The sequence below is a fragment of the Diadema antillarum genome, unplaced genomic scaffold (assembly GCF_040938485.1).
Source record: "Diadema antillarum isolate AM-2024a unplaced genomic scaffold, OU_Dant_1.0 seq00000782_RagTag, whole genome shotgun sequence".
NCBI lineage: Eukaryota > Metazoa > Echinodermata > Echinoidea > Diadematoida > Diadematidae > Diadema > Diadema antillarum.
Genome location: NW_027271670.1, coordinates 525,190 through 541,839, shown reverse-complemented (window position 1 = coordinate 541,839; position 16,650 = coordinate 525,190). Strand labels below are relative to the sequence as shown.

General features: G+C 38.2%; 1 protein-coding gene across 1 annotated transcript in view; it reads left to right on the top strand.

The window, feature by feature from the left end:
* The window catches only part of LOC139739093 (neogenin-like), a 170,484-nt gene that overhangs the window by 127,633 nt on the left and 26,201 nt on the right, over positions 1-16,650 (top strand). The window contains exons 8-17 of the mRNA XM_071649713.1: positions 2,417-2,663; positions 3,886-4,040; positions 4,667-4,957; positions 5,555-5,752; positions 7,080-7,190; positions 8,113-8,403; positions 13,023-13,188; positions 13,982-14,130; positions 14,777-14,884; positions 15,994-16,185. Of these exons, the coding sequence (XP_071505814.1) occupies positions 2,417-2,663; positions 3,886-4,040; positions 4,667-4,957; positions 5,555-5,752; positions 7,080-7,190; positions 8,113-8,403; positions 13,023-13,188; positions 13,982-14,130; positions 14,777-14,884; positions 15,994-16,185 (1,908 nt within the window). The remainder of the gene's footprint in view (positions 1-2,416; positions 2,664-3,885; positions 4,041-4,666; positions 4,958-5,554; positions 5,753-7,079; positions 7,191-8,112; positions 8,404-13,022; positions 13,189-13,981; positions 14,131-14,776; positions 14,885-15,993; positions 16,186-16,650) is intronic.

The window sequence follows — 16,650 nt, the reverse complement described above, 5'->3', positions numbered from 1 at the left end:
GAGAAAGCAAGTTTAGAAATCAAGTTTGTGTGTACAAGATATGGGGAGATATAGGTTGTACCCAGTATGTGTGGATAAGAATGAGTTAGGAAGAAAAATAGTGTGGTCTGTTTGTGTGTATGTATGTTTATGTGTGTGTGTGTTTGTGTGTAGTAGTAAGTGCAAGAAAAAGAGAGATATAGTGTGCATGTGTGTATGTGTATGTGTGTGCACATGTTATTACGGAGGAGAGGAAAAGATGGTGGCATCTCAGCATGTCACAGGTATCATCTCTGACACTAAACAGATCACCACCATACCAGACTTTCTTATAAAAAGCAACAATGAAACTTTATTCTTCCCCTCGAGCACCAGAGTCCCAAGAGTCTCGAATCTTCCTCTGCCCCATGTGGGCTGAACAGATTATACATACATACTTACTTTACATAAATACATATTCATGACAATGTAAATGAGTGTGTTTGCAAATGAGAGAAGGAAAGATAACATGTGTGTGCATGTTTGGGTGGGTCTTTGAGTGTGTTTGATCGTGAGAGAGAGAGAGAGAGATAGTAGTGTATGCATGTGTGTGTGTGTGTGTGTGTGTGTGTGAGTGTGTGTTTGTAAAACATGAAAGAAAAGAGATAGTGTATTATGTGAGTGTGTGTGTGCATGTTTGATAGTAAGTGAAAGGGAAAAGAAAGTGATGGATAGAGAGAACCATAGGGTGATGAGAGCGGAGTAGAGAGGAATTGCCAGTGATGCTTCCGGCAGACAAACTCCGTTTCATCTTTCTGTTTTTCTTCGAGAGATTCATATCTAAGATTCGGCTGCATGCATCCTGACTCCCAGACAGCTCTGGCTTGATCAAATTTTGCTGCTTGGGGGCCTCCTCTTGTATTTCCATTCTAGACATAATGCCCTGCATCCCATTCAATACACAAAACAAGGCCCCAAGCGACGTGGTGTGGCTACCGATAGATGTTGCATCTTAAAGGAGTCAATCAATTAGTGGTGGTATGAAGTATACAAATCTCTTACATTTGTTATGATGCTAGGGTTAGCATGTCACAAACTGCAGTCTTTCAATTAGTCCTCTTCGACTGACCAGCTCTTCACCAATCTAGGATATGATTGTTTTGCAAATGATGAATATTTGATTGAAATCTTGATGAATGATGTATAGTGATCATATCATTTGCTGTGCATGTATTCCAGATGTGAATTGGATCTTAATTGTATTTGACTTGTTACTTGCATGGTGTCACCTTTGTAAGAATTATTTGTTTGATAGTATTGCATTATATCTACACGTATGCATTATTCTTGTTGGATAGCATAACGTTTCATCAATGTATACCCCAACATGTCTGCATGAATTGCATTTGTGTACATGTCATAACTTTAAGTGAAATGGTAAGTAGTGTTCTATGTGTAAATAAATTTTCTTTTGATTTATTTGCCTTTTTTTCTTGGTGTTAAATCTTGGAAATACATTGTTTACATCTAGTTCATTATTCATTTCTACTTGTTAACTTTTATCAGACTACCCAATTAATGTAAACATGAGATTTCATGTATTGTTTATTGAACCAACTTCAGTAGGCCCAGCACTTTTGAAATTTGCCACACAAATGTTTTATCAACAGTAATTTTGGTTCTATTCATGATGATCGATAGGCATACTTTTGACTTAATCCAGTATTGGATAAATACGAACGAATGAAGGAATGTATCAGGGATCAAGGTGGGAAGAGACCTACCTCCCTGGTTGAATGTGTTATATCTCTGTTTACTGCTTAAATAGTAATAAAAAACATTAAGAATGTGTTCAGAAGGGAGAAATAAGAAATAGAATGTTGTTTTATATCATCCATTTTCTGCACCAAGGTATTTATTTTCACAAGACCAAGGCTTTGATTTTTTGATTAAGTGATTCAATGTTACACTGGTGGAACTTCAGAAAAGAAGGTCAGGTTTCGAGCCATGACTTTTCCGTTGGAGATGAGTCCCAAGAATACTAGGGCAGGTGTCTATGGAAAATATGTGTTATAGCAAAATCAGCCCATCTTTCTAAAACGGGTCAATGGTGGTATTACATAATTTATTAATTGACGTTACTTTTGTTGTTGGACTATGAATGCCACATTATGTTTACATCTTTCTTCAGAGTTTTGTTCTTAGATTGATATTGTTTGATGTTTCTGCATGTCAAGCATGGTTACCATGGTAACAGTGGTCTGCATACTTGTGACGATGTGAACTGGTTTTGCTGTAAGTATCGCACCTTTATGTGTTTAATAGATATTTGTGCCGCGCCCATGTGTATTTCCTGTATGCTGCATGCTTGCATGTCTTATAGCTGGATGTATTGTTTTCTGTTTGCATGCCCCCTCCCCCACCCCACCCCATCCCAACCCCCTTTCTCCACCAATAGGAGTAGACATTCCACAACTTCCTACCACCGCCCAACCCCCGGTACTGACACAGGCCCCCACATTACCATCTGTCTCGACAACTGTTGCTCCCCAAGCACCCCCCACGGGCCCTGTGCCCAGCCAGCCCCTGGATGTGACTGCCAGGGATGTCCGCCCACAGAGCATCACGGTGTCATGGCGACCACCGCTTCAAACCAAGGGCACCCTGACCTGGTACAGAATATACATCAGGCCGGAGAATGGCAGGTGGGTTGTCGAGTCCGTCAGTGGCCTACATGTAGAATCATAATGAAGTCACAATTAGCTTCAACTTCTGTATTTGACCATGTACCTACCTGTAACTGTTTAAACTTTTTGTTTGTTTGTCTCTTTCTTTCTTTCTTTCTTTCGTTCTTTGTATGTTTGTTTGTTTGTTTGTATGTGTGTGTGTGTGTGTGTGTGTGTTGTGTTGTGTGTGTGTGTATAGGATGTTGAGGATGCTTTTTCATGAAGCTTATTAATAGCACAGTGAAAGTTATGTATACCCACCCATATGTCAGTATGTGAAAGTCCCTCCTGACTACTATTGGGAGACATCAGGGATTAGCATGATCAGATAATCCCTATTTGTTAATAATCCATCCTGTGATATCTTTGCTGACACCCTCAATTTGGTGTGCAGATTAGCTAAAAAGGGTTGTAAGGATCCATGGCTGCTCCAGATCAGTATCATTGCTCTGTCATGGATATTTGTCATTTATGATGAAATACAGGAGAGAACAAAGGCCACATAAGAAAAACTGTGTATAGTTGAAAGAAACTCCAGCTGAAATCAAGTCAATTTGTGATCTTTTTTTTTGAGTGTGTGTTGGATACTGTCAATTCAGTTCTGTATAAATGAATAGATTAGCATCATCAGGATTTCTTGAGAAAAGGATTGAATTTTGTTTTGATATGTTGGTTTTCTTCATTCAAAATAGACATCTATTTAAAAGAAACTGGTTCAATATTTGTGTAGTTGTGTGAAAAGTCTGAAGGTTTCCACACCTCATTTGACTCACCTGCTTGTTGTTTGTGTTTTTCCACGACTTTAATTCTCATTCTCTGCTCTACCAATATTCTCCATTTTCCTTCTCCTTCTCCACCAACTTCCATCCGCTTTCCTTCCCATCTTCCTCATTTCCTTTCTCCTACTCCTTCATCAACCTTTCATTTTTTCTGCCATCCTCCTCTTCTTCCTACTCTTCTACCACCAACCTTCCAATTGCTCCATCGCCCTCCTTGATCCTCCTCCTCCTCCTCCTCATTTCTCCACCAATAACCATCCACTTTTTCTACCATCCTCCTCTCCTTCGTACTCTCCTTCCACCAACCTTCCAATTGCTCCACTGCCCTCTTCCTCCTCCTCTTCCTCCTCCTCCTCCTCCTCCTCTTTCTCCTCCTCCTCCTCCTCCTCCTCCTTTCTCCACCAACCTCTCTGATGATACAGGGTGAGGATGGTGGAGGTCAACAAGGATTCCCTGGTCAAGACGATCACTGACCTTCTTCCCAGCCACCGGTATGAAATCTACGTCGTCGCCGAAAACAACAATGGACTCGGCGAGCACTCGGAGACCATCATCGTCAATACCCCGGATGATACGAGTATGCATGCCGCTTGCTGCAGTTTGTAGCATCCTCTTTTATCACCTCACATTATGAAGCAAATGTGTCCACCTTGTAATTGTACTGTAGATGCATTAGTCTGATAAAATACTGTGCCAATCATCAAATTCCAGCACCTGCACTTGTGTGGTTTGGTGCTGTATCATTTTATCATAATTTTTATGATTTAAATTGTTAGTATTTCATTCATTTTAGTGAAAAATGTTCTCTCATTTGTGCCTTTATTGTTTGTATGTGATTGTGCTGTTTCAAATGCAGAATCTTCAAGCACCTCTTGTTTGTTATATTTGTTACTGAATTTTGAATTGCCAGTATTTTTCTAGTTTAAGTTGACTAAAGTTCCTGTTTCTTTCTCATATCAGCAAATTTTGTGATGTTTTTGTCTGATTTCGGGCAGATTTATTGAATTTTACCAGTTTCATCTGAAAGTAAGTGTTGCCAATTTGATGATGGGATAATAATTTCTTTGGCAAATTCCCCAAGGAGTTTAAAGGGTTAAGATGATGTGTGCACCTGCTTAGATGGTAAGACCCCGCCAATATGAAGTCATTCTTACAGAAATTGATTCAAGATGTGGTCATGTCCCACTTTTTTCAACACCACAGGTAACACTCCCGATTCGGTATCGGACGTGCGGGTCGTCCCCATCACCTCCCGCTCGCTGGAGGTCTCCTGGCGACCGCCGTTTGACACGCATGGCCCGCTCACGCAGTACATCATCCGGGGTACGGACCAGATGATGGGGAGTACGTTTGAGCACATGGTGGAAGCCAGCGAAACCAGCACCATCCTCTCAGACCTGGACATCTACACCCTGTATGAACTGGCCATTATCCCTTACAATGACAATGGTCCCGGGGGTGCCACCTCTATTACAGCTCGGACACCTGGAGCAAGTAATTTTGACCAGACTTTAATTCTTTTTTGAAGAATTTTTTTCCTTATCTCTTGATATGATAACAACTCCAACATGCATTTTATGTTTCTTGAAAAAAATGATACAGTGGCTTTTTGTGACTATGAATATGCACTGTTGATGGAACAATTTTGAAAGCAGCACAACAGTTACAAAGTTTTTAGTTTACTTAATTGATAACCCGAACTTAATTATAATTTTGCCAGTTGTAGGTTTACCTTTCTTGTCCTGTGGTGACATTATGTTTTGAAATTTGGTAACTGTCTGTAATCTGCATTATTGTTATTATTATTATCATTATTATTGTTATCATAATAATGATAATAATAATGATAATAATAATGATAATAATAATAATAATAATAATAATAATAATGATAATAATAATAATAATTATTATTATTATTATTATTGTTATTATTATTATCATTATTATTATTATTATTATTATTATTATCATTATTATTATTTCCATTATCATCATTTTTTTATCATTTTTTTTTTCAATCAAACTTTTAAGCAATGTTTAACAAACACCCTTATTTACCCATTCATGCCTTCACCCCATCCGATGCAGTGCCATCAGCCCCACCTAGCAACGTGAGCGTACACCCCGCCCCTTCTGTGCCCAACGCCCTGGATATCTCCTGGGTTCCACCCCCTCTCAACAAACGCAATGGGGAGATCACCCAGTACAAGCTGCGATACAGGGAGAGAGGAGGGGAGATCATCAATGTTCAGATCGAAGGAACACAGACCTCGTACAGACTTGCAGGTAACATGTTTATCCCCAGGACTGCCGAACTACTTTATACACCATAGCAAGTCTAATTTTTCATGAATCAGAACTTCCCAACAATTTTGCGAGTGGTTAAATTCACAATTGTGGAGTACAGTGAATAAACAGAGAAATGTTGTGTATGCACATCACACATTCATGTCAGGTTCAGAGTTAATGTTTTTGCATTTTGTTATTAAAATTCATGAACAGCACCAGACTCACGAAATTCATGAAAATAAAAACCTTGCAAAATATGTGGCATGTACTGTATACAGGAGGTTAGCCATGAGTACCAGTCCAGCCAGTATTTTTTCTTGAACTCTATGACCATGATTTGCATCAGAATTACTTGTAAATGTTTAAAGCAATTACTTGTCGTGCAGGAAAGTTTTTAATCTGTCGATATCTACTCAAGAGGAATATGGTTTGATCGTTCAACTGAACGCATAAGTTTGATGAGAATCGCCAGTGGCTATGCAACATGGTCAATAGGCGACTTAAAGCCAATTCCAAATGGCAATCTGTCTCTAATTCAGCAGAACTTGAATTGAAAATGACATTTGAACAACTGCTTGGACTTCGTGCGTGCACAACTGTTGTGCAGAAAGAAGTGTGCATGTGGTGCAAAGAGTTGGGAAGAGAGGAAAAAGAGTGAAGTGCAAGTGATTGGTCAAGATATTCAGGAATTTTTTTTATCTGTGAGACATGATATGGTTTATGAGGAGGACTTGGTGTTCAGATGTTGACTTCTAGCTTTGTCCTCCCCCCCCCCCCCATGTATACTCTTGAATAATTTTGATTTATAAGTTTTGACAGTGTGCTAATGGTACATTTACTGTGAAACGAGGAATGTTCGTGAATTTCGCGAGCGCCAAGATTCACGAAAAATAAAATGCATGTGAAATTTTTTGTCTACACTATATGCATTGAATGCCAGTAGCAATTCACGAAAATTTCATGCCACAAAAAAGGCCGTCGGCTCCAATTTACCAAAATTTTGTGCCACGAATATATCATGTTTAACAGTATACATGTAGCAATTTGAAAATGCACCTGATATTGTAGTAATGTCAGGCAAAGAATTAACTCTGCTTGTATCATGCTTTATGACATTACCATTTTTAATAACAAATGTAGCATTAAGCGCATTGAAGGATTTTTATTTGCTTGAAATGCATCATTACTGAGGAAAGAAGAATAGAAAAATTTACATGCATGATGTATAAACAAAGTGATGTCCCCATGATGATTTTTTGTTATGTTCATGAGAATGCAGTGAATTGAACTTGTTCTTCTGTACATATTTGGATATCTCTTTCAGGCCTGGAGAGGGAGACAGACTACGAGATAAAGATAGCCATGGTGAACGTGAACGGTACAGGACCATTCACCGACTGGCACCCTGGACGAACAGAGGCTATTGTTCCCAATGGTGAGAATCCAGGGCCACTCTCCACCCCCATATCTCCTTATTTCCAGCTCAATCTATAAAAAAAAAATCTCTCCCAAACCTGTTCTGCTCGTGGTGAATTGAGGATCATTTAATCTGAATTTCCCTTCTTGGAATATGCCTCTGTTTCACAATACTATAAAGGATGACTCTTCTGAACACCTTACATGCCATGTGCGAATCTTAACACAATTACTCTCTTTCCAGTTGTAACTTTCTCCTCAAATGTCGGCATCAATCATGGAGGTTGTATTATCTGTTATATGGTACACATTGGTACTAAAACAAACATATGATTATCCTTATGATACTAATCTTAGTTCTCTTGCCTTTCTTAAACAGCGAAGAAGATTGATAGGCAGTTATAACAGACTCAACTAAGGAGGGGGTTAGATATATTTTGGTGTACTAATCTGCTTCAGTGCATTTGTTCTACTCAAAGCTTACATGTATATTTGTTGTCATCTATGTGTTGGACATATTTTTAGCTAAGAATTTCTTCAGTGAAACTTCCTTGCTATAATCTCAGAGCATCTTCCAGATTTAAAAGAAAGGGAAGATATGCTAGATATTTTTAAAAATGGGAACAATGATATACCCTGAAAATATCAGGATTGCCACTTTACTTTATGGGACTTAAAAATGAATCTAACCAAATCTTCTGAGGTTCTTATAATGTGGAATCTTCCTTTCCTCTAATCAACACATCGTCATTCTTTCTTCATCTTCTTTCCTATTGCTACTGTCTTCTCCATGAAATATCTATTCACTTTACTAAAAAAAAATGACAAAACACTGTGAACAAACAAACATGTGAACCACAAACGTGGGGGTAACACGAAAATGACATACAATTGTGGAATATCTCGACAAAATATTTTTGCTGAATGGTGCGTGTGGACAGAGCGCGTGCCACCCCCAGCACCAACGATCATCCAGGTGACACCATATGCCCACCAGATCAATATGCACTGGGAGCATTTGGAGGCAGCAGTGATCCTGGTAGAGGGTTATCTCCTTGGTTACGGCGAAAACATTCCCGACCTGACCATATTGCACTTGGAGGCTGCCAAGCGCTACGTGGAGCTGAAGGACCTCAATCTTAACACCAACTACGTCATTCGGCTGCGGGCCTTCAACAAGGCGGGCGAGGGGGAGTCGGTCTACGCCAACGTGCGCACCAGCGCCGACAGCAGTGAGTCCAAACATCTCGCCCCGCCCTCTCGTTCCCACTTGCGCACATTCCTCTTGTCTCTGATCAGTCGGTTGCCATGGATGTTTTGTGTTGTAGGAAGCATGTCAACTAGTTCGTGACTTCGTGATGCATGCCATTTGTAACTTGAGTATACTGTTCGGGATGTCGTAGACGTGCATGTATGGTCAGTCCAGCGATAAACCGATTAAACTCATCTCATGCATGGATTCACTGTGGAGGCTTTCGTTTATTACATTGTACAATAACAGAACAACTGTGTTCCTCAATTCAGAATCGTCTAACGGTAGATCAGTCATACACAAATTTATCTGACTGTTTTAAAAACATTTGAAGCTTTTTTTTTTATCTCTAGCTTTGCCACTTGATTCTTGCACTCCAGAAGTTGCCAATCAAATAGCAAATAAGTAATTCATTATGATGAGTTGGATGAATGTCGTAATTTAGGCAGGGATTGAACACTTTGATTGAATCTTATCAGGAACAGAAAAGGAATTTCATCATTTACTGCCTCTCTCATGTTTTCAAGTATATATTTGTAAATGTGAGAAGCTGTCCTTGCATGATCTAACTCTGTGACTGTGATTATTTGTTTTGTGTCTATGTTAATCATTCATTCTCAAGGAGAAAGATTTGTTTTTGCAAATTGCAAAGAAAGATCAAATGATTCATTCTTTGAAGCCTAAATATAAGAGTGGAAGCAGTTAAAAAGCTTGTGTTAAGAATGATCATAGGCAATGCACTTTCAAACCAATTTGCATTCAAGCAAGTGATTTTTTTTTCATTGTTGGAATGTAGAAAGTTTGAATAATCTGCAACGTTACAGCATAGAAGCCATTTTTTGTTAATTTTAAAGTTGAAGTAAATGATTATTAGCCACTGGATCACTATGTTTTCACTGTCTGATTTTCAGTTCTGCAGATGATTGTATTGCATTGACTAATAAGAGGTGCAAGGTGATTGCTTTATTATTTTATCTGAGGGCAAATTATTGAGGAAAACTTTTGAGTATGTAGTATATTTCATCAGTAATGTGAAAAGATGGCTTAATTTGTCCAAAAGTAAACAAAAGAAAAAGACAATCAAAGAAGGAAAGACTGTTGTATGTTTGTCGCCCTTTGAAGAATTGTGAATAAATTGTGTTCATGGTCTTAGCCCTTGTTTAAAAGCTTGCTCTGGAAGACTTTCATCTGATATAAACCTTGGACCTGTCAATCAAGATGTATTAAAAAGAGGAGATTTTGAATCACAGATCATTTATCCTCCAAATTTGACCATAAAAGACAGTTACAAATAGGAAATGTTTGTACTAAAAAATGTCTGATATGATATGTTAAAAAAAGTCTTGTCACTATCATAGAAACAGTATGGACAGATAAATGTATACTAGCTGTTAAAGTTTGCCAGATGAATTTGTTCTTCCAGTGAAAATAGTTTTCAAGGAGGGCTAATGCCTACTGAGGAATATGCATGATGTTGTAAATGTCTGATCAAATGCCATGAATTTTGATTTCCATTCATTACACATTTCTTCATCAATATGTAATGACGAACATATAATCTTCTATATCTTGATCATGGAGTTGGTTTGTGCATTGTTGTTTCTACTAACATTTACTGAGATCACTAAACAAAGCTTTGTCATTGTAGCGAGAAGCTTCATGAGTTTCTCATCCCTCGAACACTGAAATGGTGACGTACATTCTCAAATTGTCAAGAAGATTTTTGCACGAAAAGCTGACGTCTCTCCGTCACTCATTTTGTCTGAAATCATGATGTGCATTACGTTTATTTAATATGTACTCGTGTACATTCGAATTAAATTGTCATCATTTTGTGATTTAACATGGGAAATGATGAATTATAAAAAAACTATAAACTACTGGAATGACCGGAATTGAAGGTCATCGATCTTATTCTCTGGTAACAATTACAGAAGAGACCTCATTTCTGTCTCAATTATGAAAAAATTTCATGATTAGAGAATTCATGAAGCTGGCGGACAGTGACAAAGTTCCTCCATATTATTTTCATGCATCATGTCTATTTTGACTGCTCTTCTCTGCATTGGGTTTGTACGGGTGATTTTCTTTTTTTTTTCCATCCTATGATGTTCTCTCTGCTATCTCTTTAATGTCCTTCTATAACCCTTATATCCTCCTAACTCTTCAAACTCTAACCCCTTGCCTACGGGAATAATGTCGAGTCCTGTATGAAGTCTATCAGGATTTCAGACATTTGTAGGGAGAGGGTTAACTCTTGTCTCTTCTATCTATTTTTTCTCCTTGTGTATCTTCTTTTCTTTGACGCGCATCTTCACACTCTCTGTGTCACATATCCTATTACAGGCAATGTCCCCCATGTTGGAATAATTCTGCGCCCAAGTAAGGAAATCCAGAGGAGATGTTTCGTTGTTTTGTGACGCGTTCGTTCCTCTCTCTGTTCGTTCAGCTTCTCCTCTTCCTCCTCCTCTTCCCCATCCCTTTATCATCATCATCACCGTCAACATCATCGTGACTTTTTTTTTGCTGGCCTTGCAGCCTCCCAAAATAAAAATTTGTCATTTTGTTCTCAGTTCTGACAAACAGGTTCATTTTTGTTTCTTTGTCCTAAGTTTGTTCAGTCCCCCAAAAGCTACGCCACAGCTCAACTCAACTCTCTGGTCTGATTTGTGCATATTTGATTTCATTTGAGCAAGAATGTGTCATGATGCATGATAATTTTGTGTTTATTAATCTTTCCAGTTTTTTTCCCATGGACATCATTTACTCAATCTGGATTTTTTTGTTTCCATTTGGCATGTTGCTTGCTATATGCATTATAAAGTAGCATGCTGTATTTTTGTGTTTTTCTGCTCAAATATGTTATCAATATTTATGCCATGTTGATAAACATACTGCAACCATTTGTGAAAATGGTGCAATCTTTGAACAATTCCAAGTTTTATACACCTATCTTTGTCATAGCAATCTTCGAGAGATTTAAGAGCGCTTATCGGTGGTATGTTCTTGCTGTTAGTATTTACAGAATCATGTCATTTATTCAAAAACTTTATAGGATATGCGTAATTTTGCCACTGGCTGGTGAAATTGAATTCTCAAAGCTGTGTGCTGAGATTTGTCGCAATGGAGAAAGCTATTGCCATGGTTACAGCTGCTTTGTGTATGGTGCCAAATATTTGTTTTCCTGATGTTGATGCAGACGGGACATAATTTTGTCTACCTTTTCGCAATGCGTCAGTTGGTAAAAATCAAGGATGCACTCTTCAAATTCTTATGAAGCTGCACATATTGTAGAAAGATGCCAATATCGAATGATTGATGTATTCCCGCTTTTTGCAGGTCTCAGCTGAGCTAATTTGAAGGTGGAAGTTTTGTATTCAGTGATTATGCTGTGGCGCCAAAGTCTATTTCTTTATTTTTATCTGTCTGTGCTGTATAGTCCTCTGATGCATTGTTGTACCAGACAAAAAACAAAAATGTAAGTGATTCAAAAAGATAGTAAAATTAGGCCAGTTTATATATTCCCTCCCCATTATATTCTGATCCTATTCCAATCCCAATGTAGGTGTCATATACCACTTCAGAACACTTACGCTTAGTGTTACAGTTTTGAGATTGCTTCAAAACCATGTCATTGCAGGCAGCAACAGGGGGGTTTTCCTGCTCAAAAATTGTTGGTGATTTTATACATAACATAAGTGATGAATGCCATGAATGTGGCATTTTTGTTTATACTATAATATCTATCACATTCTGCTGCACCACATTTACTGCACTTGGCAATGCATATATCCTCAACACCACCATGATTTCCTGAGTTGTGCGCCAGTATCACACCAGAATAATCCTATCTAAGTTGCTTATTACACTATTTGATACCTTTTTTTTTATGCTGGTGCCATTTCCCTCATAATGCAGTGTCTCAATGTTCCAGTATACTTTTTTATGTGCTTTAGCTTTAAAAAGTATAGCAAAATTTTAGCATACCTGAATGATACTCAAAGGCTATCAAGGACAGGCTGATATGACATGAATCAAAATTGTTGCAAGTATACATGTTGTCTTTACCTTCCCTCAATGGTTGCAAGATTTAATGAAAGATGATAATATCTTAGTCTTTGTGTTATCCTTCCTGTGAAGAAGGCAGATACAGGTGTATATCTTCAGAATTCTTATTGCTCCTTGAATCACAACCTCATATATTTCTACCAACATATACCTCAAAACAGAAGGACATGATAGTTTCCACACAGTTTGGTGTATTTCTACGGGCTGCATATTGTCAGCATTATTCTTTTTGACATCATATATACACTGGTGCATGCTGAATAGAGACATTTGTTTTATATCATGGTTTGTTTAAAGACCCTTTAAGGTGCCACTTCCTAAAAATCTTCTTACAGTTTTCTTTTTAAACAGAAATTTTTTGAACACTCATCAGTTGTAATATTTGTAGACCACAAGGAAACATCAAGCAGAGAATTGTGTGTAACTGTGTTTAAGATTAATGGGGTTTTTTATCATTATTTTTTAAATGACTCTACAACTTAAAATTATGTTGTATGTGTTGACATTGCATGTTTTTGCTTTGTGTTGCAGCCACTGCTCCGGGTCAGGCCATAGAGCTGCAGAGCCCCATGGAGGTTTTTGCTGATCCCCAGTCCTCGACGGAGATCTTGCTGACCTGGTCTGACCCCAACCCGATCAATCCCAAGCCTGGAGTCGTGCGATACTACACCGTGGTCTACAATAGCAGGACCAATGAGTATGAAATAGAAAGAGGAGACACTACTCACTCACACAAATTTATATTCTCATCCTTTTTCATTAAAATTCTTCTCGTCAGTTGAAGTTTAGACAAACACTTTCTTGACTTAGTTATGTCAGTTGATCAGAGAGCTTAGAGTTGGAAGTTCCACCACATTTTATCCCCAACTATGGACCCTTCTGTGGAAGAAGTTTGCAATCATTGCTGTGTAATCAAGAAAATCAAAGGAATGCAAAATTTCTGCTTTGCAGACAAATGTCAAACACTGAGAGTGAAACCCAAATGATCTCTCCTTTTTTCTTTCTTCAAATTGGAAGCTCTGTCCTTGTTTTCATAATTCAAAGTTTAGCTGATTAAACTGGGCTGCAACATTTATTTCTAAGTCATCAAATATGCATGAACTCTGAGATATAACCTTGTTCATAATTCATGAACTCACAACAGTCAAAATAGATTATGGAAATGATCTTTAGACATCAATGTTAGTTATTGTGCAAATGTATTGTGACACTGTTTTGAGCAAAGTTTTTTTGAAAGCACCTTACTTTAACAATTCAATTGATGTCTAATTCAAATTTGTGTCCACATAAGATACTTTCTTTCGTTTTTGTGAGCTCTTTTGACAAAATGTGTGTGGGATTTGATGGTTCCAATAGAGTGCACCTTCTGAAATTTGCCTAAAGGAATATGAGTGTATAAAGGTGATCCGTGTGATGCCATCGGTGTATCTAAATGCGATCTTTAATCACTCATTCACGGTTTCTATCGAAAATTGTTCCCCTCTGTTCAGTAGAGCCTTCAAGGTGAACACGACGGAGCCCAGGCTGGAGGTGCAGAATCTGAAGCCCTTCACTTTCTATGACTTCTACGTCATGGTTGGGGAGGAGCAGAAAATCAGTGGTTACTCTCTCGTGGCAAGTGCCAAAACTGCCGCTGCAGGTGCGTGTTTCCCTCTAAAATTTCTTCTACAGCAAAGTAAAATGTACTTCACATTGTTTGTTCATGAGAGGGGGAAGGGGGCTGTGGTAAAGTAGTTCTTTTATTTTCGCTTTTCAACAGGACTGATTGTATAGTCTGTAGTATTGAATTTGCTGGGAATGCAAATAGCTGATTTCAGTGCATGAAGGAAAAGAGAAGTGACTTTTATTTACATGAAAAATGATGAACACATTCTCATCATAATTTTACTGACAGAAAATGTTTTATGGTTCTGTCAAGAGCAGTTATGATTGGTATCCTCTCTTGCAATCAATTGCACTCAACCATATGATTGACATGTTTTATCAAGAGCAGAAATGATTGGTATCCTTCCTTGCAATCAATTGCACTCAAACATGTGATTGACATGTTTTGTCATCTCATGAATGACTTCAAGTACACATAATTCAACTTACCAGTGCTTTTCATGTAAAAGTGTACACCCGAATGTTGCATGGATTAAATTTAAAGAAGTGCACTACTGGAATGTGAACCTATTTTCAATTTGAAAACTAATAGATTTGACATGTATGCCTAAGCTAAATTGTAAGTGCTCTATGAGTGATGCAACTTATTTTCATTGATCTCTTATTCTTTTTCATGGCAGTGCCTGACTCTGCCCCACAAGAGCTGACCATCAGAAACTTTGCCAACACATCGACATCAGTTAGCGTCAGTTGGCAACCACCTCTCCACTCCAACGGAGACATCAAACGTACGTCTAAGAAAAAAGGAAATGAAAAAGACATCAATCTTTCCAGGGACAGCCATCAATGGCGTTCTATTCAATTTGTGTATAAACATGTTATATTGCGTATTACAAGATATAGAGTCCATGAATTTTACTTGGGGGAACTTTGCTTTTTTATTCATTGTCATACATGCCCTGTATTATTTTTTTATGACTATGCTGTTTCAGTCATTTGAAAATGGTTTGTGTCCCATACAGTGAACCTTTGGTCTCGTGAAAGTAAGATAAGTCCGCATACATCATATCGAAGACTTAAGACAGTATTAAAACTGAAAACACAAATGCAATTTTTCTCTACTGGATTGTAGGATTTTGTTTTTCTAAGATTTGGCTGTATACCTGTGAAATCACATTCTTGAAGTTCTCTTTTCAACAGACTGTAATAAGCCATTGCTGCCTTAATATTGAAATTTACTACAGATTGTATGTGTGGCTCATATGGTTGCTGTGAGCAAATGGCTATTGAGCATGATATAACTTACAGATGATGAAAAGTTGTGGGAGAAGAGCTGAATTAGCTGGGATTAAAACTTTAAGAACTCTGTGCAATGCTGTGGAGGCTTGATTTTTAAAGTTTTTGTCAAACTTGGATGACTTAGATGTGCAAATGAATGAAAACACACAGCAAGATGTCTTTGACAAAGATCAAGATGCTGATAAAATGATCACTTAGCGGTGTACTCTAATCCTGCCATCCTCACTCATAGCTTTTCTGTTGTACTTAATTATAGTATTCATTTTTTAGTCCAATTCTTTCAAAGCTTCGTGTGTACACCATTTAAGTGACACTCACAGCTTTTCTGTCATACTTAATTATAGTATTCGTTTTTTAGTCCAATTCTTTCAAAGCTTTGTGTACACAGTTTTTGTGATGCTCATAGCTTTTCTGTTGTACTTATATATAGCATTCATTTTTTAGTCCAATCTGTCAAAGCTTTGTATGTACACAGTTTCAGTGACACTTGCAGCTTGTCAAACCACATTAGCAATGATTTGTGAAACCTGATACATTGCTAAACAGTGCCTTAATTTTAATGCACTCGCAATACTCGCAACATCTTGTATTCTGGCAGGTTACATCCTGTATTACGCACCGGAGGGAACCACAAACAACGAGGACTGGCGGTTTCAGTACGTGGACGGCGAGTCGCTGACGACCGTCCTCCATGACATGACGCCAAACACCGTTTACACCTTCCGCATCCTGGCCGAGAACAAAGTCGGCACCGGTCCCGTCTCCGCGGTGGTTCTCCACAAAACCAGAGGTGAGGGGGAGGAAGTGGATGGGCCTGTCACTCTGTGCATTGCATGCTGGGATTGAGACACCGCCCTCTCTTAACAGGGCTCTTTTATATTAGAAGCTAACATGATAGCAACTTTATAGTAGCTGCAGAGGCAGGTGTCATGGCGATAACAAGAATCCCACTTTCTGATTGGCTGCTGCCACAAGAAGTTACCATTCTAGCGAGACTTGCTCTCATAACATCTTTGTTGGAATAACATCTTTGTTGGAATGGGACCCAGCTATCTAAATATAAAAAACACTGCTGCTTAAAATCGTATTACATAAAGATGAATAATACTGTACATATTTTCATTCATGCAATACAATGAATATTTTAAATTTGGAGGGGGAAATATCTCAATTTAGTAGGCTCACTCCTTAGGCAATAGACAGCATGATTTACCCTGTGAAATTATTATTGATGTGCATAGTTCTCCTTGAGAGC